At 39.1% G+C, this 24,334-nt stretch overlaps 1 protein-coding gene across 4 annotated transcripts in view; it reads right to left on the bottom strand.

Annotated features, from left to right (window-relative positions):
* Nucleotides 1-17,001: 17,001 nt before the first annotated feature.
* Nucleotides 17,002-24,334, bottom strand: part of GALNT18 (polypeptide N-acetylgalactosaminyltransferase 18) — a 244,109-nt gene continuing 236,776 nt past the window's right edge. For all 4 annotated transcript variants that reach the window (XM_085224103.1, XM_085224105.1, XM_085224102.1 and 1 more), the window contains one exon: nucleotides 17,002-18,924. In XM_085224103.1, the coding sequence (XP_085080229.1) occupies nucleotides 18,778-18,924 (147 nt within the window). In that variant the 3' untranslated portion in view covers nucleotides 17,002-18,777. The remainder of the gene's footprint in view (nucleotides 18,925-24,334) is intronic.

The raw sequence follows: 24,334 nt of genomic DNA, 5'->3' as shown, positions 1-24,334 counted from the left end.
GTCCAGGTCTCGCTGAATGGCAGCACAGCCTTCAGGCATGTCAGCCAATCCTCCCAACTTCATATCATCAGCAAACTTGCTGAGGGTGGCCACTATCCCCTCATCAAGGTCATTGATGAAGATGTTGAACAAGACCGGACCCAGCACAGACCCCTGGGGGACACCACTGGTTACAGGTCTCCAGCCAGACTCTGCACCACCAACAACGACCCTCTGCGCTCTGCCAGTCAGCCAGTTCTCAACCCACCTCACTGTCCACTCATCTATCCCACATTTCCTCAGCTTTGTTATAAGGATGTCGTGGGAGACAGTATCAAATGCCTTTCTAAAATCAAGGTAGATTACATCTACCGCTCTTCCCCCATCCACCCAGCATGTGACAGCATCATAGAAGGCCACCAAGTTGGTCGAGCACGACCTCCCTCTGGTGAACCCATGCTGACTACTCCTGATAACCTCCTTTTCTCCCAGTTGTCTGGAGATGGTATCCAGCACAAGCTGTTCCATCACCTTTCCAGGGACAGAGGTGAGGCTGACAGGCCTATAATTACCCGGCTCTTCCTTCTTGCCCTTTTTGAAGACCGGAGTGACATTGGCTATCCTCCAGTCTTCAGGGACCTCCCCTGTTGTCCAAGACCTCTCAAAAATGATGGAGAGCAGTTCGTCAATGACCTCCGCCAGCTCCCTCAGCACCCATGGATGCACCCCATCAGGTCCCATGGACTTGTGGACTTTAGTACTGCCTAGGCGCTCACGCACGTCCTCTTTCCTGACTAAAGGGAAGTCTCCCATTCCCCAGACCCCCTCACTAACCTGTACGGTGTGGGATTCCTGCAGGAGAGCCTTTTCACTGAAGACGGAAGTAAAGAAGGCATTCAGTATCTCTGCCTTCTCAGCATCCCCCGTTACGAGAACCCCCCCCCACTTAGTAAGGGGCCCACATTCTCCCTAGTTTTCCTTTTGCTGTTAACATACTTGAAGAAGCCTTTTTTATTATCCTTTATCACTTTAGCTAGATTCAATTCCAGACGGGCTTTAGCCTTCCTCGTTGCATCCCTGCAGGCCCTGACTACATTCCTATATTCTTCCCAAGTGGTCAGACCCTTTTTCCACATTTCATGGACCTTCTTCTTTCCTTTGAGCTTGCGCATGAGCTCCTTGCTCATCCACACAGGTCTCCTGCCGCCTTTTCCCGATTTCTTGCTCACAGGGACGCACCGATCCTGAGCTTGGAAGAAGAGCTGTTTAAATGCTGACCAGCTCTCAGAGGCCCCCTTACCTTCTAACACCCGAGCCCACGGGTAGCTCCAAGTAGGTCCCGGAAGAGATCGAAGTTGGCTCTCCTAAAGTCCAGGGTAGCAATCCTACTTATTGCTTTGCTTCTTCCGCTCAGGATCTTGAACTCCACCATCTCATGATCACTACAACCCAAACTGCCCCCAACCTTTACTTCCTTAACAAGTCCATCCCTGTTGGTGAGAATAAGGTCCAGTAACACCCTTCCCGCGTCGGTTCCTCCACCACCTGCATCAGAAAGTTGTCTTCAACGCACTGCAAGAACCGTCTGGACCGTGCGTGCCTGGCCGTGTTGGTCGTCCAGCAAATATCTGGATAATTGAAGTCCCCCATAAGCACCAGTGCCTGGGAACGTGACGCTACATCCAGTTGCTTTTGGAAACACCCTCTGAGTGAAAAACTTCCTCCTAATATCCAACCTAAACCTCTCCTGTCTCCATTTAAAACCATTCCCTCTTGTCCTATCACTATCCACCCTCGTAAACAGCCGTTTCCCCTCCTGTTTATATGCTCCCTTCAAGTACTAGAAGGCTGTAATGAGATCTCCCTGGAGCCTTCTCTTCTCCAAGCTCAACAAGCCCAGTTCCCTCAACCTTTCCTTGTAGGAGAGATGCTCCAGCCCTCTGATCATCTTAGAGCCCTCCTCTGGACCCACTCCAAGAGCTCCACATCCTTCCTGTACTGGGGGCCCCAGGTCTGGATGCAGTATTGCAGATGGGGCCTCACAAGGTCCCCCACAATAGGAATATGATCACCTCCCTCTTCCTGCTGGCCACCCCTTTTTTAATGCAGCCTAGAACACAGTTGGCATTCCAGGCTACAAATAACACCCCTTTGCTTCATATACACTTTTATGTCAGATGCCGTTTTGCCAGACTGCCCCTCTACTGCTATCTGTCACATGGCAACAAAATGTAATGGAGTATTGGTGGGAAGGGTCAACCTCTGCTGCCATACCACCAACATCCAACTCTGATGTTGTGGGCCAACATAATAAAACAGGGGGCATTAGTTTCAAAGCAGCCCTTGTACAACATCAAATGTTTTGGTTTCATTGTTTCAGAATGATCAGATAAGAAAACCAAGCCAAACATCTTATTTGAATGGGAAGTAAAAAGGATTTCTTAATTACTCACTTAAAATGCACCATATGCATGACAAATGCTGATTGACTCTGTACCATGATTAAAGCTAAATAGGATGATCATCAAACACTAAGGTCAGTTTTTCAAAAATGCCTCAGAAATGTCCAAATGATCAGAATCCAAAATGCAGGGAGTCTTTAAAAAGGGACCAAATTAGTAGAAAGAGGAGTCCTTTCCTCAATATGAATTTTTATTTTCTTAGACAAAATTCTACTTTGAGAAATTCTACTTTGAGATGTTTTCCCAGCTTAGCACAACCTTCTACCTGCTGTCTCCCCAGTATTGCTTTACATCTCCTTGTTCTCTGCAGTCTCTAAGAAGGGAAGGGGAAGAAGCACAGAGTGAGGGGCCAGCTCTTCACCTGGGAATTGATGGCCGGATGTGTGGAAATGGCACAGAATTGTGCCAGGGTTATTAGGAAACATTCTTTACCATGACGGTTGTGAAACACTGGTATAGCCTCCATAAAAAAGGTGGTTCGTTCCCTATGCCTGTTGAAGAGGCATTTGGAAAATGTCCTTAATAACACACTAACTTTTGTTTATCCCTGAACTGGTTAGGCAGTTGGACTTGATGATCTTTGAAGGGCTCTTCTAACGGAGCTGTTCTAATTCTAAAGTACCAATTGCCTGGCATTTTTATTCACAGAATATCAATACCGTTGAAGAGATGTTTTAGCATTGTAACAATAGCAACTTGCCAATGGTCTTGAAAAGTAGATATCTTGAAGCCAGACTTCTGCATTAGCAGAGATGTTGGCAAGAGTAGCTTTGATTTTTCTCCATGAAATATGGTTCTAATGCATTACTTAAGAACAGCGAGATAAAGTACACCAAAGAAGAGAAAGCCCTTGCAAGACTTTTTTGAGAAGCAAGTATTAGAAAAACCACTCCACTGATTTTTTAATTTTTTTTTTTTTTTTAAGGAAGGAAGGCTATTTCATGTAGCTGCCGCTTCTGTGTGAATGATCTTAACCCCTTGTAAAAAAGAAAAACACACTTTTTGGCAAAAAGAGAAAAAGCTTTTATTTGTTAATTTCCCTTACTTATTGTATTCAGTTTTTTAATCCAGCATGGAAACACTGTTATGTGAATCACAGAACCATAGAACTGTTAAAGTTGAAGGTGACCTTAAAGATCATTTACTTCCATCTCTGTGTTATGGGTATGGTTGCCACTCACTAGATCAGGTTGCTTAGGATCCCATCCAATCTGGACTTCAGTGCCTCCAGGTATGGGGCACCCGCAACCTCTCTGGGCAGCCTGTGCCACTGCCTCAGAGTAAATAATTTCTTCCTAACATCTAATCTAAATATCCTCTTTTTTTTTTTTTTTTTTTTAACCATTTCCCCTTTGTCCTAACACTATCTGACTATGTAAAAAGACAGTCTCTCTCCTGTTCATATGCTTCCTTCAAGTACTGAAAGGCTGCAATGAGGTCTCCCTGGTTACTGCAGCCCCTCTTCAAAGGAGGGGTGCTCCAGCCCTTGTCATCTTTGTGGCCCTCTTCTGGACCTGCTCCAACAGATCTGCATCCTTCCTGTACTGGGGGACCCAGGCTTGGACATAGTAGTTTAGATAAGGCCTCACAAGGGCAGAATAAAGGGGGACAATCACCTTCCTCTTCCTGCTGCCATCCCTCTGTTGATGCAGCCCAGAATAATGTTGGCCTTCTGGGCTGCAAGAACACACTGCTGGCTCATGTCCAGTTTTTTATCCATCAGGACCCCCATCCATATGGTTGCTCTTAATGAATTCTTCTCTCAGTCTGTACTCATGCCTGGGATTGCCTCGACCCAAATGCAAGACCTTGCACTTCACTTTGTTAAACCTCACAAGGTTCTCATGGGCCCACTTTTTGAGCTTGTCCAGGTCTCCCTGGATTTTGCCCTCTGGAAGTGCCCTTTCTTTGGTTTATACTTTTGGAAGTGCAAATGTTTCATAATAATAAAGTAACATAAAATTAAGTTTATTACTCCTGTAAAATTGCTGTTTTGCCAAAATGGACAGCAGTTTCAAGTAGCTCTTCTGAAACAGTAAATGATTGCTAAGTCCAAACTGCTGATGTTCTTGGGCAGGGTCTTACATAACATAATTAGAGATTGAATCCCTGTGTCTGTGCTGGTTTCCTGCCCAATTAGCCCTGTGCAAAACTCTAAACAACTATTTGTGTATCATTTACAAAAATAGGCTGTAGTGGTTTAACAGCAAATATCTGGAAGTAGGTATGCAGACTTAATGCATTGCCGCAGAGAAATTTTTGGAAGCAGATAATTTTGGCTGTTCAGTGGTTATAGTTCACAGAAGAGCATTTATGAAGTGCTTGTGATAAGGATGGCAGTAATATAAGTAATCTGGCAAGTAGTGCACATTAGAAAGCACGAAGACTAAGTATAGACAAAGCATTGAGCCTTTCATTAGATCATCAGTGTGTATTAGACTGGCTACTTGGAAAAAGAATTTGTAGGAAATAATAGTTCATAAATATTGTACTATTCTCTCTTCAAATGCACTTGGAAATGCTTCTCTGTATACAGGAATATCTAATTGCTTAATGAGAGAGAGAGGATTTTAATACACCCCTTTAAAAAAAATATGTTGGTGAGTTTCTCTCAGTGGAAGTCATTTGAATGTATAGGCTGTGTCGAATTACCAGTTTGCAGAATATGTTTAAAAAAAAAAAAAAAAAAAAAAAAACAGAAAACCCTAAACTAAAATTATATTTTTCTTTCACTTCATGCAAGGAAACTCAGCACTGTTTGTGAAACTGTCTGAGTACCTGTGTGAGTGAGGTGAGCAGCACTGGCCCTAAATAATCAAGTTGCCAGAACAGAATGGTTATTTGCAGAAATGTGATGTTAGTTACTCCTAGTAGGAGCTGTAAAGACAAACAAGGAAACAACCACCTAGCTGCCCTCCGAATATAGCTATTGGCTGTTGTGCTTGCAGTTTCTAAGAGACATGGAGTTATTGGTTTTCTAATGTGCTACTAGTAGACCGAATGAAGCAATAAAAAGAATCTACAGTATAATTAGAAATATATATTCTTTTTACTAAGCAAGCTACATTAGATGCACATTTCAGAGCTTTTGCCTTTGGGACTTAAAATGAAATAATAAATATCCAGAAGGCTGGATTAGCTAGCTTTCTCAGGGACCAGAGATTAAACATTGTATTTTTCCAAGTCCTTGCAAAAATCTGTCAGTTGACAAATAGACTTTGTCTCCTATGCACTTTGTACATATGACACTTCACTTCCTCAACACCTTGTGTGTGGTAAAGCCTTTGTTAAAAACAAGAGAAGGCTGGATGATCTGAGAATCCTTTCTAACATTTAAGAAAGAATCATTATGTGTATTGCAATAAATTAAGCTGTCATTCCATGTTTTCCTGTAAGATGTTACCATCCAGAGAACCACAGTTTCTTATCTGTGTGTGTCTCAGACCTTTTCCAGCAATACTTGCTTCTCTTTTCATCTCTCCCTGATCTTAAGTAAAAGGAGAGCGTGTCTACAGCTATTACTGTATATCATTTTCCTTTCTGTTTCATAGCAAATCTTTCTGACCAAACCAACTACTGCAGGAGCAATCCTTTGTTTGAGTTAGAGTAATTGGGAAAAATGAATCTCTGAAAAGTCTTACATGACAACATGAATAAAACTTCAGCCCCTGCTCACTTTAATATCTGGTAGATAAAGAAATGAAGGAAAATATTTTGACCTCAGTGCCAGTCAGTGCCAAAGTGGGTTGTTACTGATCACTGAAACCTGTGTGGAAGATAAAAATGAACTCAGACCACCTGTGAAGTATAAGAAGTGTGCTACCAACAAACTGATGGATGTTATTTCTGCCTCTGCAGAACCACCTTTCATTTTCTGAAAATCTCTTAATATTATACATATATATAGAAAGAAAGATTAATTACAATTGTTATCATACTGAACAATGAGAAGAACTCTTCTTTTATTCTTGTAAATCTAAAATATATGCTTAAGGGTAATGGCTTTAAAAGAATTCAGCTCTTGAGAAACATCCATTTAGCAATAATAAATGTACTGTTGCTTTTTGAATGAAGAAAAAAAATGTATTCTTGAAAACAAATGCAGTTAAGAGCAGTTGTTATGGTAACTATAGCAGTATCTTTACCTATATTTCTGCTGTACTGTTTGGGAGGGATAAAAATCTTTTGCTCTACTGCATGTGACAGTGGGGATGGGAAACTGGGACAGCCTCCATTGCCCAGTAAATTAATGTGGATTCTCGTAATGTGTCTTAAGTTACTATTTCTTCCCCAGGGGATAGAGTGAATCTTGTGACTCAAGATGCCAAGAACTGACAGATACTGGTTCAGTTCCATTTCAGATATACATAAGGGCAGTCCTAGAAAAAGTGCTCAATTCTTTGCTTTTCATTCTCTCATGCATGATATTAACGTAGCATTTAATAATAGAATGTGATGCTGAGATGACAAGCAGTGCACTGGTAGCAGTACAGTTTTCACCAAGTAGCCAGTAATCTCATTAGAGCTACTTTCTCAGTGTTTATTGTGTCTTTTTTAACTGTACAGGTAAGAAAAATCAGTCGTAGTTGACAAGTAACTTGTATAGTTTGCCTTTGCTTTGAATGGGTAAAATAAAGAAGCATCAAAATGTCTGGGATAGCAATCTAGAAGATGTGACAGATATGATGTTGCATTGTGATTGTTTTCTGCATGCCAAAGCATTGTTGAAGCATTGATAATAAGGACAATATAAGCTTGAAATTGACAGCGTGGCTTTGGATAAGATGTTATAACTGTGACTTTGGTTACACTTTCTCACTTATAAGAGTGAATTTTACCTTTTGTTTGTAAGTGCATTGACTTTATGGTGATCCCTTTCATGAAATTTTCTGTTTTGGCAGCACTTCATAGTACATCAGAAGGGAAAGATGGAAAACTCAAACCCTACCCTCAAAGAATAGGAAGCTGTTGTAAAAGGGCTTTCTGGAGAAGCCATTTCTTCTAGCACCTGACTTTCTTGTGTTTACCTCAGTTTGGTTATAGTTGGAATGTTTTTTCAGCACCTGGCAACTGGGTTAAGGGTAAGAACTCGTTCTGTTGACAGTGACGAGCAAAGAACAGTATGGGCTGCCCATAAATTCAGGCAAACTGCACATAGATAGGTTTGGAACACCATTTCTAAATTCCTCAGTACCCAGAAGGCCTGGCTGAAAGTGCACTGATGGTTTCACGTACTAAGAGTTCTTATAGCAACATGCCAGCTTGGAAGGCTGTGTTTGTATCACGGCAAAACATAGAAGGTGTCACAAATACTGTGAGCACTAAAAACAAGGTTTTGCCAATCAAGTGACAATTGCATGGGGTTGTTCAGCATACGGCAATACCTGAGTTTGTATGCATCATGGGAAATGTCTAAATGGTTGGCTTTCATGGATTTGCTCTGTAGCATTTTGATATATGCTGCAGGAAGTGGAAAACACTACAACAGTATAGTTAGGTATGGTTTTTATCTGTGTCACAATTTTTATAGTTTATTTACTAAAACTGTGGGTAGTATCAGAGCCTATTTTCAGATTACTTTCTAGTAAATAATAAATGCATTTTCCAGATTTCCAAAGAAAATCTGTTGCTTTTTTTCTCTGTGTGTCTATGCAAAAAAAAAAAAAAAAAAAAAAAAAAAGATATTTCCTTTTGTGATTTGGAAAGTAATTCCCCTCACTTCCAATGTCACATATAGGTTCCAATTGTCAGGACAGTCCATGGAATGCATATGTCCTCATTGCTGTCAGAAAGACCTTCAAATTTCACAACAAAAAGCAAGTTGCTACAATGGAAGCTCTTTTTAAATGATGTGCAGATCTGTGCTTGGTTATGTCCATCCTTTCTGAGAGCTGGCATTAAAAGGTGAGAAAACTGCACATCCATAGAATGAGGAAGTGCGATTTGCATTGTACATCCAGCAGGAGTCCTCCTTCCCCGGTTATGTATGTTCAGATCTTTCTTTGGCATCATATATATTATATATAATGTGTAGTTTTCTTTTTGTGATTAATGTGTGTAGTTAAGCAAACTAAGGGCAATTCATTTGGTTATTCTTTTTGCTTAATCAATACTCCAGAGAAAGCTCTCGGCAACCAATTTTTATGGTCAGAAGAGCATAAGTACTTCAGTTATGGAGTAGAGTTCATTTTCTTTTCATTTTCACACTGATTGCAGTTGTAGCAAGAAATGCTATGTTTAAGGCCTTGGTAAAGGACATGGAAAGCTGTGCTGTGTACTTACACATCTCCTTTCTCTTCCATTATTTTATTTTTCCTTCCTTTTTGTATGTTTTGATGGCACAGGAGTATTGTGCAGTGCAATTTGTTCTTCATTCAGTTGGTTGCTTTTAATGCAACTGTTGGCCTCACTGTGGATTTGAAACTTTAAACTGAGGAAGTGTTTAGTGCCTAAGGAACAGTACAAATGAATCATGAACTTAGAAAGAACTCGTATTCTAAGCCATCTAAGTATTTCTATCAAGGGAAGATTTTTAAGGAAATGCAAGGACAAGAATAAGAGTGCAATCAACAACAGTACAGGAGATTTTCTGAAGAGTGCCCCTGGGGGTATTTTACTGGCAATAATAAGTGAAGAAAACTTAGATCAAATATGAATCATTGATGGCATTTAAAGGGGCTAAATAGCTGATAAAGCTGTTTTTGGTCTTATGGCTGTATTGGGGAACAAACATTTGGGCTGTATTTTATACGCAGATCAGAAATACATTGTTTCAAAAGCAATGATATTTACTGATTAAATGTGCATGTTCTACACAAGAGCAATGAGTAGCAGATGGCACCAAGTACCTTAGGATGCTTTGTACAAGTAGGATTGTAGGTAATTTAAGAACTCTAAAAATTGTTGCAACTAGTGATGAAAACTCTGTTTTCTATATTATGAATCTATCTATATAACAAAGCTATGACTACCTGGGAAATAATAATCTCATTAAGTAAGTAAAGTAGTAGAAAATATGCATTTTGGATTTACATACATGTAAAGATTTTTATTTTCAAATAAGCATTTTGGTAATTTTAGATTTACTTGTGTTTATTTGGTTTTGTGATCTTAGTCGTGATACTATTCTTAATTCATTTTTCTCTCAAAATCTGTAATGTTAGATCTCAAGTTTTTGTGTTCATTGAACCTCATTCCCTTCTCAAATCCTCCCTCTCATTTACATGTGATTTCCTAACACCTTATTCATGTTTGTTCCTTGAGATTCCTACAGTGAGTGTTTTAGTAAAGGTTGATAGGGCTAAGATCTATCTTGAAAGATAAATCTATGTGCCTAAATTCTGCCTGAGGGGAGAAGGGCACTACAAAGGGATCTGGATAGACTGGATCAATGAGCCAAGGTTAAGTAAGAAACTGTATGACTTTCAGTAGGGCCGAGTATCGGCACCTGCATTTTGGTCACGACAACCCCAGGCAACCCTACAGGCCTGGGGAGGAGTGGCTGGAAAGCTGCCTGATGGAAAGGGACCTTGGTGTACTGATGGACAGTCAGCTGAATATGAGCCAGCAACGTGCCCAGGTGGCCAAGAAGTTCAATGGCATCTTGGCTTGTATCAGGAAAATAATCCTGCCCCTGTACTCAGCACTGATGAGGCCTCACCTTGAGTACTGTGCTCAGTTTTGGGCACCTCAATACAGAAGGAACACTGAGGTGCTGGAGCAGGTCCAAAGAAGGGCAACAAGGCTTGTGAAGAGCTTGGAGAATATGCCTTATGAGGAGAGACTGAAGGAACTGGGACTATTTAGTTTGGGAAAGAGGAGGCCGAGGGAAGACCTTATTGCTCTCTTCCAGTATCAGAAGGTGCTTACAGCAAGAATGGGGTTGATCTCTCCTCAATGGTGACAGGTGACAGGACAAGGGGAAATGGACTTAAGTTATGCCAGGGTAAGTTTAGGTTGGATATCAGGAAACACTTCTTTACAGAAAGGGTTGTTAAGCGCTGGAATAGGCTCCCCAGGGAGGTGGTTGAGTCACCATTCCTGGATGTGTTTAAAATCTGTTTGGATGTGGTGCTCAGGGACATGATTTAGTGGACGGTTGTTAGGGTAGTATGGTTAGGTCGTGGTTGGACCTGATGATCTTTAAGATCTTTTCCAACCTGAGTGATTCTGTGATTCTATAATTCTATGTGCTACTCCCCATGATGTGCGGTATGTGTCTAGAAGCCCTGTCCAGAATCTTGAGAAGAATCAAGTAGAAATTGTTGCCTGCCCAAATGTATGCTTCATGAACAAGATAAGAAAACTCTGCATTACCTCTGTGGGTACTTAGTCCCTCGAGTGCTATACATTCCACTTGGGAAATTGCATTTGCACTTGGATGTTTGTCTGCAGTTTACTGCAATTTTGAGTTTGCTTTTTCAGCTTCAAGGTTTGACTTGGACTATAGCTTATCATAGAATCATTTGAGTCAGAAGGAACCCTTAAATGTCATCTGATCCAAATCCCCTGCAACAGGTACATCCACAGCTAGATCAGGTGCTCAGAGCCCTATCCAGCCTGACCTTGAGTGTCTCCAAGGAAGGGGCATCCACCTCTTATCCAGGCACCTGTGCCAGTGCCTCATAACCCTTACCATTAATAAAATGTAAATAAAGACTAAAAAGCTCTACTCTTATATCCAGTCTAAATCTCCCCTCCTTTAGTTTGGGACCACTTCCCTTGTCTTATCTCAACAAACCCTGTTGAAGAGCCCATCCCCTTCCTTCTTGTAGCCCCCCTTTATATACAGAAAGACTGCTCTCAGGTTTCTCTGGAGTCTCTTCTACTCCAGGTTGACAAGCCCCAGCTCTCTCAGCCTGTCCTCAGAGGGGAGGTGCTCCATCTCATGGGTTATTTTTACGGCTCTCCTCTGGACCCATTTTAACAGATCCGTATCTCTCCTGTACTGAGGATTCCACATCTGGACACGGTATTCCAGGTGAGGTCTCACCAGAACAGAGTAGAGGGGCAGGATCACTACCCTTGATCTGCTATTTTTTAGCTTTTTTTTATTGTTGTTTAATTTGGTTGTTTCCTTTTATAGTTTTCCACTCTATACTTTCTTACCGTAACAGTGAAGCATGTGGAGAAGTAGGAAAGGTGCTTATAAACCCGTGATGAATACTACTGTTTTTTTCACAGGCAACTGCTGGCACATATGCCTGAGGGATTTCTGCTAAGGTTTTAAAAGCAAGGGTAATATTGGTGCTATTTCGGAGTTAAACACTGGGTACCTATAAGGCACAATGTGGAAAAGCAGCTAGAGACAGCATCTGATATGTGGTGGATTTCTGGCTTTAGCGTCTGATACTCAACACTTGATTAAAGGAAGGAAGGAAAATGCCTAAGTGGCAGTTTAAACAGCTAAATGAATATCAGCACATACCTCTCACCATACATGGCTTTGTGCTTTCTTTTCCATCAGGAAATAACCTAGCCTTAGGAAAGCGTAAGCTGACTGCTTAGTCTTTTCTTTCTTCTTTCTCTTTTCCATATTTTTCAGCATCTCCATTCTAATTGGATAACTTTGCCTTGGCTAGGGCAAATTTTAAGATATCAATATTTACCATAGTGCTTTGCTCCTTCAGCTACAAGCTCCATAGTTCTGTAGCTGTGATAGCAGAGGAAAATATACTTGTGTGCTCCCGTGTTCTGTTGCTTTACAGAAGTGAAAGTTTTAGATCACTTCAAAGATTTGCCCACCACGTTAATGCCACTACTTACAAAGATGATAATACATCTTACGTCATAGTCCCTCTTTCACCATATGGTGTAAATTACTCAAAATTTTCTGCCAGATCAAGGAACTAGAAAGATATCTTGAACATTGATTAAAGAATGAAATGCAAATTTTTCACAAATTAGCACTCATGAAGCCCAGTTCCTTGAATGTTTTAGATGGCAGAAGTGATCTCTGGACTACAAGCAGACCTTCTTATTCATCCCATGGAAACAACATCCTTTTGATGAAATGGATAAAAGCTTTGGCCAGATATATAAAACACATAAGGAATGTACTGAAGAAGCTAGAGAACCTGAAACATTTGCTCATGCACATGATGGCTTCTTGGACACAGCTGGGAGGAAAAAAAAGAAAATGCATCCTGATCTGAGAAGCTTGACTTTATCAGTAGACTGTAATTTTGAGCAAATTTTAATTACCTTTTTCTTCAAATGTTTGAATAAAAACTACCATTCAGGACAACCTTATGTTTATTCATGAGAGGCATGAGACAAGTAAGACTAACAAGCTCCTACTTTGACCAAGAAGGATCAATTGACAAAACTGGAGATCAAAATGCACTGTATGTAAGCACTTAGGGAAGAAGTGGTAGTTGTGTCCAACAATATGTTGGAATCATACCATGGAGCAACCCAAATCTGTGTCCCCATACCCTGGTCCTGTTCCACCCCTCCTTCGTGCAGTCTCAGCTATGCCTGAATACAGAAGGAAGTGCTGACAGATTACCCTATTGTAACTTCTTACTAGTAGCTTCACTATCAAAAATGTAAATTGCCAGCCACAATTATAATTGAACTTTGACATAGGTGATCATTTTCTAAATTTTCTGCGAAATATATGCATCAGAGTGTTCTGTGGGGAGGTGTGAGGTGTGACATGTCAGCAAAGCTGCTGGAAAATTCATTTTTTCTGCACCTCTGACTTGCATAGTAATTCATATTAGTCTGTTCATTCTACATTGTCCCTAACACTGACAGATATTACATGGAGACAAAAGAAATGTACAGACCAGTAGGCCATAATTAATAATTATAAGACAGATTTAATAATCATTTCCCCCTGGAAAGCATATGACTATTAAAATGGTCCCACAGAAATTTGCATATTAGAAAGGACAATGGTTCTCTAGCTCATCTGATTAACTGCTACTCCTTTTTCACAAAAGGATTGAGAATGGTTTCCATGAAGTAAATGATTCTTCCTTGCACACAATCTGAAGTCTAAGTGAATAGATGGGCTTCTGACACTACATCAGTAAACCCTGACTGCTGTAAGCATTTATAAGATTTATACGATTTATACAGCACACAGTGTTCTTTTCAGATACTTTGAGAGGCTGAAGCTGCATGTGACTTGATCTCTTTCAGAAAACTTCATTTAAGTATTTAATACCTGTAAGCATTACTTGTAAGAAGAAGAATTATTTAAAATTTCTGCCCTTGTCAGCAAGTATTGATTGTGAGACCAAAGATATGCTATGGAACCATACAGTGGTTTAAATGTAAATTATTTAAAGCCTGAAGTATCATCTCAAATATTTCTGTCTCTGTGCTATCAAATCTGGGTGCTGAGAACCCTTTCCTTCAACTTTGTTGAATACTAAATAAAAAATGAAAATGAAAACAGTAAGATGACTCTGCTTCCCTAGACACCATGTACCCGGGAGACACAGAGGTGGCATACATTGCATTTAATAGTAGGCAGAAAGGTTAGATAACTAATATATGGCCAGCACTTTGAATCAAAAGTAATTTAAGTTTGGACTCAGTCTTTTTAGAATAGGGAAGAACGACTGATTACAAAAGAGATAGCTGCTTAGAATTTGAAATGGATCCTGATGCTGTTTTTGTGATATGCTTTTTATTTTTTTTTCTTGTGTGATCTCTATCCAAATAAAATACGCTCTATAGCAAAGCATATGAACACAGTATGATGTTGAGAAAATTAAATTCATTTTGCTACCACAATGGTGATTGTTCTTGATCTCTTAAGCTTCAAATGCCTCCTGAATCCGACTAAAAGATTTGTGGCATAAGATCTCTTTTGGCAACTTGCTGTGCACTGAAAAAATTAATCTATTGCAAGACTTGTTTTGTACTTTTCAACTGTTTAAAAAGGTATTTTCAGCATCCAGTTTGGTAAGACCTTTTATGTAGGTTCACAGAGCATGAGTTCTGAACACTACTTCAACAAATGTTTAAAAAGGTTATTTGTGGAGTTGAACATCAATTTTGATTTCAGGGTATTTTGGGGATCCAGTCTGACTCCTCCTTGTAGAGTGAAATTGATGCTGATCTTGAAAATCAACATATGTACTCTAATTTACACGAAATGAGGAATCATGGTTGTTAATAGCAGGCACAGTTGTTTGCATAGTTTCACTACTTTCATGGAAATGTTTGGATCTGGATTTGAGAAAGAATGTGCACAGTGACTTTCAGGTAGGGAGAAGCAGCAGGTGCTTTTAATTTATGGTTTGTTATCTGTTGTTCAAGATGATCAGGAGACACATTTGGGACTATTTTTAGTTTCTTCTCTTCAATTCTTTCCAGAGAATTTGGAGCTCAACTGGTAAAGACTTAATCTATAGCTGAACAATTTTTAGGAGAACATGGAAAATTAAAAAAAAATAGAAAAAATAAAAAAATAAAAGGACAAAACAGTAGATAACAAAAATACGATACTCAGTAAACCCTAAATAAAAAAAGCTTTCTCTTTGCTCTCTGCCTGGCTGAGAGGTGGCAAACCACTATATTCTATTCAGTGTTTGAAGACTGGGGAGCAGATGTACTCAGCTGTGGATTTAAACAAGTTGCTGCCTTTAGCCAAGGGGATGCATTTTTATGTCCCAAAAGGCACAACAACCCCTTGGATTTAGCTGAACAGTCTGACTTCTCTTTTGTGATTAAAGGTAGGAGCAAGAGACTACTGGGTAGACATAGACTTGGACTAATGGGGCACCCTGGATTAGATTTCAGAAGAGATGATGGTAGGGAAATTTTAGGTGGCAAGGAAGTTTGAGTATTCTAAAAACTTGGTGTGCTATTACTTATAGAAAATCAAGACCTCCAACTTGAACACCAGTTACCAAGGATGTCAGCAGAGTTTAAAGGATGGATTTAAGCTCCTAGTTCTTCCTTCAAGTCTGATCAAAGTCACCTCCTAAACTGTTGTTCAGTTTTCTTAGAATCATTCTTTCCTTTAAAAGCTGAACAGAAAGTCCACTTACCTCTGTCTTTCTGCAAGTACTATATTTTGTTTTCATATCCTGAGTAGTGTTTTGTTCTCAACTGGAAAAATCTTAGATGCTACGCACTTTACATGAAGGTACTTCACTGGAAGTAGTACACTATGATGGAAAATATGTTTCAATAGTGTTACAAGATGTTTTCAGATACTTTGTGACAAAGATCCTCTTCTGAGACTGCATGATGAGAGTGAATTGAGGTGAAGTAGTTACTTGGAACAGACAGTGCAAAGCTACATTTAGTCAATAAGCCAGAATACTTTCCATTGATGTTTCAGAATGCAGCTGTCAGTAGCACTGCTGAGCATTGTTAGCGCTCCTTAAGCATTTTCATGCTGAAAGTAGTGTGTGTAGAAGGGGAATTTAAGAAACACTGCAGCAAATCAGTAGAGAACACAGTTATTCAACAGTTAATCAATTAATGATTGCCTCCTGAGCTAAATCATTAGCACAAGTATTTTGTATTTGTTTTGAGAAGTTATTCTAACTTACTCCTGTGGAAAACATTTACATGTGAGAAGCTATTTTCTGCTTTTTTTGTCTACATTTAAAACAGTAGTGTTGAAGGTATTCTGGGTAGCATCATGAGTCTTCTAAGCCTTTCAGCTCAATGTCTTAATGATATGTTTTTTTTAAAATAGATATACAGATACATGTTTGGTAGTGTGTGTACACACATGTGATATCTATTGATCTATAAAAATTTCAATATAAGTGAACAAAAACCATGTTGCACTCTTGATGTGTGACTTTGAACTCTCAGTGGTTCCCTTTCTCTGTAAGTGCCAGGTGGAGCAAAAGATAGCTCTGTTCTTCACTTAACTTGTTTGACAGTGCTGTTTTTTTTTCTCTTCCAAGAGAAGAGATGTGTAAAAGAAAATATCTTCTGAGACCATATGGCTGCATCCCCATGCATTTAATTCTTGGCATCTCTGCTGAAATGAGGATAAGTTTATGTCACTCAACGCTGTATGAATCCTGTGCTTTTCCTCTGTGATCATGCAGTTTCCTCCTCGTTGATCTGCTCTGCAGGAGATAATTGTCAAGTTGGTCAGTAGCTAAACTTGAGAATGATGCCAGGTACTGAGCCCTCTCCAATCATGACCCTGCACTTGCTCCAGTGTGCAAGAGGATTGGTTCACATGTACAAAAAATACCTCCTTGTGGAAAACATCCTGTTTTCTCCACAGGGTGAAACATAAGTTACTTCATCTTTTCTAGCTCTGGTACCCTGACAATCCAGCTACTGTTGTTCTTTTAATGTCAGTTTGTACCCAAACCAGCCTAAGGGGCCTCTAAGTTGGTTGGAGTGCAGGTTATAAAGTTGGTCTTCTTCCAAATGTTGGCTGTTTTCTCTGAAGCTAACATAACTATATATAGAAGCATGTTGAACATCCATAATTAACATGCAACATGACAAAAACCACTCATTACAAACAAGACTGGTAGCTGATCCTGAATGTAAAGCCAGTGTGCAACACCCAATTTAACAAAAACAAAAACAAACAAACAAAACAAAACAACAAAAAACAAAAACAAAAAACCTGTTATAAAAGAGTTTATGCTCCTTACTTAAGGTAACAAACAACAGATTAAAAATCACAGAGGATAATGAAAGAGGGAGATCTTTATATACAGAGGTCTGTAATCCTAGTTTTGTAGTTTAGTCTGTCATCCCAGTCTTAGCTGAGGTGTAGCAACACAACAATGCATTGATACCACCTTTGAATCTTAGCGTTGACCTAGGTAAAAGGTCAATATTTTTGTACTAAAAAATGTTATCATTGAGAGAACTAGGAATGGTATTGGAAGACTTAGCTGTTATACTTCAGTCTAAACTTCTCCTGATTTTAAGAAGCTACCTTAATATTGCTTTCTTTTTACCTATGATGGAGACAATGTTGATACCAGGACAGGGATTGCTCTCCATGCTTTACTCTGCCTCCCTTGGAAAGTTTTGTCATGGACACAATTCATGCCTGTGTGTGTGCTTAGTGGCCTATTTCTGTGGGAACTGTGACACAAGCAGCTGCTGCTGCTGCTGAGTGAGCTGCCTAGGCATCCCCCACAAGGGGCTGGAGCTCACAGCAGTACCTTCTGTGTCTAAGGTCTTCATCTCAAGACACCAGGAATAATGTTATTATTGCTTGTTTATCAGAGGTGGTAGGAGTAGCAGGAGCACTCTGCTGGGGAACAGCACTATAGAATTTTTTCGACAACCCAAAGCCAATTTCTGCCCTGAGTGCTAGCCTGGTGAGTCTGAAGCACTGACTGTTTAGTTACTTGCACAGGCAGACTTAGAAACAATATCTGGTACAGGCTGTATATGTTAAGCATTGGCTTAGTTGGTCCTTATGTTTTAAGAAAACATGAATAGTGAGAAAAGTAAATGTTAATAGCATAGCTATCTATTACCATTTATCTGTGTTTGGCAATCAACATTATTTCCTGTGTGATAAAATCTCCTTCAAGGTACATGTACCTCCAGGGAACAACTTGCCCCAATTGGAATTTTTCATAGCTCTGGCTCTGTTCTCTTTTCTGGTTGAAGACAAGTCAGTGCTGAAGCTGTGGAAGGTATAGAATTGTATTTCAGTCCAGCTGGTTGAAGAACCAGTGTACCTTTTGTGTGGTTTTTTATTTGGATCATGGAAAAGAAAATGTGACCCCCTCCATGTGACCGCCTTCTGTGCTGTTTTTAGTTTCTCCTGTATCTTCATTTTCCTGACTGGGGAAGTGATGGTAAGGGAGTTACATTGTTAATGGCCACAGAACTAGCATTGTCTCTGAATCCCTGGGCATGACACATGCAGAGATGCATAGCCCCATTTACTCCTTTGAATTTTGGCTAAGGTAGGGTTTTAACCGGAAGCCTGGAAAACACTAATACTTGGCAGCTACTTGACAGGATGAGACTTTAGTTAATGAAAACAGTGAGAGCACCACTTAATATCTAAGCTGATTACTCTGGAGACAGCTAGACAGTAATAAATAGTATTTGGGTTTTTTTATTCAATAAAAGCTTGAGTTATAAATATTCTCCATTTGTTTTCTATTTACAGATGTAAAATACTTTAGGATAGCCTACCCATAACCTATCATTCAACACCTCTATAAATGCAATGAAAACATACTTGTAAAATAAAATGTCTATTTTCGGCTCACAAACCCAGTTTCCACACACTCACAGAATAAAATCAAAGGGACAGAAAGGAGAGAAGGAACAGGGAGGACGCAGTACAGCAGGCAACAATTCAGTATTTGCTACACAGTAGCAAAAGGCATGGGTAAAAAAATGCAGTCTGCTATGATGACAAGCTTTTCAAGACATTTGTTATAGACCAGCGTTGTCCAGTGCATTTCTGGAGGACGAGTTGAAATCCAAATTCATTTTCATTGTTTTCCTGCAGTTCCAGGCAACGCTTGGATTTTCGGTTCTGGATTGGACCTCCCTATGAGGGCGGGGGGAAAAAAGAAATTTGGGTTAAACAATGTGATCACTTTGCATTGCTACTGCATGACAATATGAATTAGCATTCCAGTGTCCATTTACTGAAGTTCACTGCTACTATGGAAAAACTGGGGGCAAGATAGGCACTAGGTTGGGTCTGCTGTGAACATTCCTTTTGTCACAGGCTGGTTTAATCTCTGAGGCAGTTTAGAATGGTTGCAATTGCGTGGTTAGCATTTCAGCAAATTGAATTTCTAGAATTTAGCTGCATTTCTGGCAATGCTTGTTAACAATAGGCCAAAAGTGTTCCTGTTTGCTTTACTTGCCTAGCTTAGTGGCTATGCTGCACCACTGAAACATGGAAAAAAAAGGCAAAAAAAGGAATAATGTCTTGGCCAGGGGTGTCCCATATATAAAACAAAAAGAAAGAAAAAAAAGTCTGAATACTGAAATTAATGGTCTCTTCTAATCTTTTGTCATTAGTCATCAATACCTACTTTTCATTCATTCATCATGAATGATACTGCCATGCTAAAAGCCCCTCTCTAGCTGCTGCATAGAGTGAAAATAATCTTAAATATCTGAGGTTATCACACAGTTACCAATAGACATAAAGAACAATTAAATAATTTTTCTGCATTTTTTCTTTTTAGCCCTTTTTAGTTTATTATTATTATTATTATTATTATTATTATTATTATTATTATTATTGATTCTTTCATACTCTGCCCTATCTAATAATGGTAACTTGTACACATTATTGTCTGGGAAGTTTCTTCCAAGATAAACAGAATAATTTGCACAGTAGTCTGAAACGCTACGTCTGTCTCAGGAGGATCTTGGACTTGCAGAATAGAGAATTACTCTTAATCTGCAAATTAAAGACTGGAGGGTCAGTCAGTAAATACAACCATATTAGTACAGCTGAAGTATAGAAAGAGTAGCTAGGTATTTAAATTGCTTACTCGTACAATAGAGGAAACTGTATGATTGTGATTTAAAAAAAAAAAAAAGAAAACCCTCAAAAGCTAAACAGTTTGTGTCAGGTCTGTGTTAAAGAAAGTCATAAGCATGAGAGATTTCTCTTCTAATCACAGAGATATTTGTTATATCCAATAGAAATGCTGAATTTGGTCTTCAGAGAAGGCTGTTTTTTCAGGCAAGGGCAGGTCATTCCATTAAGTACAGGTGCTCCATTCAGACAGGTGACCTGAGGAATGTCTTCTTCTCCTATTATATCAGTAATACATTTTGAGGACTGGTTAATGAGATAGAAACAGGTTTGAAATTTCTAAGATCTAAATATGGCTTGGAGTAAGAGAGACCATATCAGGAATAATCTGTGATATTCAAAACACAAGGCTCCCATAGATTCTCCCTGGTAGGCCTAGGTGCAGAATCCAAATTAAACCAACAAGCATACTGTAGCACTCTGTAGGTCAAGGTCTCTGTAATGAAATGCTGAGTGAACTGTATTTTCCCACTTCTGTACAAGAATTTATTGACATCCATATTAATAATGGTAGTTAAATGTGGGTGTATGGTGACAGTGTAAACTCTAAGACATCCATAAGCACTATAATTGTTTGAAATAGATTTTTGGACTAACTATGATAGGAAATCAGTTAAAGCTTTTTATACACTATTTGTTCACTCAACCTCTATTCAAGTGACTTTGGCCTTCTAAAGTTCACTGCAGTTGGTGAGTTTTTCAGTTGAATTCATGGAGCTTTGAATGAGGTCCTGCAGAGGTAAAACTCCAACATAATGAATATTAATATTTTCTTACTGTCAAAAATAAACTGCTGAAGATTTCTCTGTATTTTCTTTTAATTCTAGGGAAGTGTACAGTCTCAATTTTAATGAAAACTGTTGATTATAATTTTTCCCCTGCATAGTCAGTGTTCCATGGCACTCAGGGGCAGACCACAAATGTGCAATTGGAGATCACAACTTAACTCAAGTGTTTCTGCCTAAACCCCAAATTCAGATTGACTTCCTTGAATTTCTAGCTGATGCTAGAGGTGCTTGTGTTTCTATCATTAAAGTTAACTAGTTCTGTATCTGAGCCAAGCATTTACATGTATCAATTAGTCATTTTCTTGGTCATGGTGTCTAAGGCATCCACAGCTTAGCTTTTGAACAAAGGAAATAAATGTCTTGTCAGAAAACTAACCAACTATGGGAGTTTGGGTCCCTTCCTTGCCCGCTTTTTGGATCTGTGATATGAATGTAGGTATGGTACTCCTAGACTTTGCCAGTCATTTCCAAATCATCGATTAGCATAAGTGAAAGAACAGTATTCAGTTTCTCAATTTCACCTAAAGTGCGACAGCTAAAGCAGAAGTATGTTTGCCGGTAGACCTCTTCTCTCCTCTCTGTCCAATGCTGTGAAATGAATTCCGTGGTATCCATCCTGAGAATAGCTTTTATGCCTATGAGTGAAACTAGCTAGAATGCTCACATCTGGCCTTAATTTGTGGCATCCATTCCTTCAGCAGCTTCTTTTCAATAGAAACTAGTGACTTACTTAAGACAGAAAAAGGCAGAGGAAGCTCTTTTTGAAGAGCTGCAAAGCGCTTTGCAGTGGCTACTGAAAATCACTGTGCTGAGAATGTTGAAGTCTCCCACATGGAACATAAAGAGACACCAAAGTTAAGCAGTGGCTAATATGTGTGAGTTGAATGTTCTAGAGAGTAGAGATGTTCTTCTGTAAGATGAGATGAGAGAAACACAAAGGCTTAAGTCCCTTTAGAAATAGAACAATTCACCTTGTAAGAGATGTGAGGTCTTTGCAGAACTATGGCTTAATCCCTCTAAGAGGTTGCAGCCTATGCAGCTTTAATTCCTTCCTTCCAGTTAAACGTATAAATAATTATTCTGAAGTACACTGAGAAAGGTTTATATAATATGTAAAATTTGTTTTTCCCCCCCTTCACATGTCTAATGCAAGCCTGCTATAGTGGTATTGGTCTGTTATTTGTAGGGTAATGACAGCACACCCACTATACATTGCAAGGTATATTAGCTAATTAATGAGCTGTATAATTCATTGAAGCACATGATAGAGCAACTCCACTGAAAGCAAGTATGCAAGCAACACTCAGTAAAAGCTAATACTACATCTTGCTATTCTGACTGGCTTGGCCTCTGAATTACAGTATTACTGAATAGCTTCAGCAACTTGTCAGCATTGTGTTTGAACACCCACAATCAAATACCGATAAAGGTATTCCTTTAATTAATTATTTGTAACTATTACTTGCATAAAACTCTTCACAGTCATATTTATTGCTCAGCAAGATCCTCCTTTGTGATGCTAAATCTCAGAGTAACCAAACATGGAGGTTGTCTGCCTGTCTAGGTCCCTTTTCCCATCTTAGCTCTGAACTCTACTTTCCAATTTAAAGGCAAGATTTGTTAGATAAGAATAATGTTTTTTATGATACATTAAAAAAAATGATTCTATAGGCTGAAACTAGTTACAGAGAAATTCTGCTCAGCTGAAGAGAAGTAGGATTAAAATCACTGATGATGAGGGGCAGCACAAGGATAGTAGAGTTTCAGGTGGATAAATAAATCCAGGTCAAGTATTTTATAGAAACAGATTGAGCTTGACAGCACTACTAAGTTTAACAGAAAATGTAATGGGCTTTGCAGAGTGGGTTGAAGCAGTCCCTGTGAGAAGTAGAAATGCTCTCAACTCCTGGTAGCATTTGACACACATAAAACTGATACTTTTATGTAAACATAATTTCACTTCATCAATCCTGTTATGGCAAATAGCTGTTGGCATGTGAGCTAACTTAGGGTTGCATAACACATAGTGGAATGCAATAATACTTTTGACGTCCTTTAGAATTATTGTACTTCTTATGCCCAAAATACTGCCAAGTCTTTCACTAAAGCAGAACTTAGCCAATACTACAATGTTTAAGAATACCATGTGCTATATCTGCAAACTACAACAGGGTGCAGTACAAGGATGAGCCAACTTCTTCAGTCAGCTGATCCATGTGTAGCAGTATATAAATTCTAGCATGCTATTAGAAAGAGTATCATGTCGCAAGTATGTACTTGTGTATTTCTACTCTAAAGATGGAGTGATAAAAACCATACAAAGTAATTAGTCTTTGCTGGACTGTAATATGTTTGTTTTCTTGTTATGTTTATTGTGTGGGGGTGGAGGAATATGTCCCAGCATCCTCATTCCTGTCCTGCAGAGCAGTAGAGGGCCTCTGGACTATTGGCCATTGTAGAACTAAGCTTAGTTGGAAGATTTCACAAAGTTTCCCTAATAGTTGAAATGCTTGTGATTCAAAGAGCTACAAATGGGACAGAATATCAGTACAGCTTTCTTTGCAAATATACGACATTAAATGCAATGAATTTTGCAGAGATAGTGCATATGCAATCTAACCTGAACCTCCTGCCCCACCATACTATTGCTGCTGCAGAGTTAGCGTTACCTCGCAAGTTACACTCCTCAGAAAAACCCTTCAAAACAAAGTGAAGACTTCTCTGACTTCATAACAAGAAAAGAAAAATGCATGAGGAAATTTCTGTAACATATACCTTGCCAAAAGTTCTGAAGTCTCATCTCATGCTTATTTATTTCTCATACGACGTGACAGACCTATTTACTCAGACGCCATTTTACTAATCAAGGTGTAAAATTGTTCTGATTTCTGGCTGTATTTAATTCTAATCTACCATTGTATTTGCTCTCTAAATTAATTCTTTACAGCAAGAACTAAAAGCAATTTTTCTTGTTATTCCAAACTCTGATTGCTAGAGTTGTGGACAGAAAAACCCAAGGCAGGAGGGAACAGAAATTCTGCTTCATGTATTTTGGGTATTTTAAAGGAAGGATTCAAATGTGGGTACCTGACATCATTAGAGTGGAATGAGTAATTCACAGAAGTTAATTGATTTGGTTAATTCAGCCACTGTTTGTGCTTGACAAAGCTGCCAGATGTGATCTGTGATATTCAGGCTTTAAAATGGATTTGATGGGTTATGTAATCCTCAGGTTCTTGTATTGAGTTTCATATAAAACAAACAAACAAATAAACAAACAAGCAAAAAATAGAAAAAACAGGAAAGTGAGCATATTGCTTCAGAATCAACCACTGCTGCATAGCCTAGAGAAAGCTCTTAGGCACACAACTTGTACAGGGTTTTGTCACCTATAAAATGAGGGATATTAAATGAATTCTGTAGGCTGTCAGCATTTCAGGAAATCAGACTGATAGCTCTGTTTAACAATTTACTGTAAGGTACATCTATTTCTTACACTGTTTAAATCTACTTAGTCTACTGTGTGCGTGCGTGTGTGTCTATATATACACATACACAGAAAGTATATTCTGTCTTGTATTTTATGTACACTATTAAGATCACTGCATATG

Source organism: Meleagris gallopavo, chromosome 5 (assembly GCF_905368555.1).
Source record: "Meleagris gallopavo chromosome 5, MGAL_WU_HG_1.1, whole genome shotgun sequence".
Lineage (NCBI taxonomy): Eukaryota > Metazoa > Chordata > Aves > Galliformes > Phasianidae > Meleagris > Meleagris gallopavo.
Note: the sequence above shows the minus strand (reverse complement) of the source record. Positions and strands in the feature narration are given on the sequence as shown.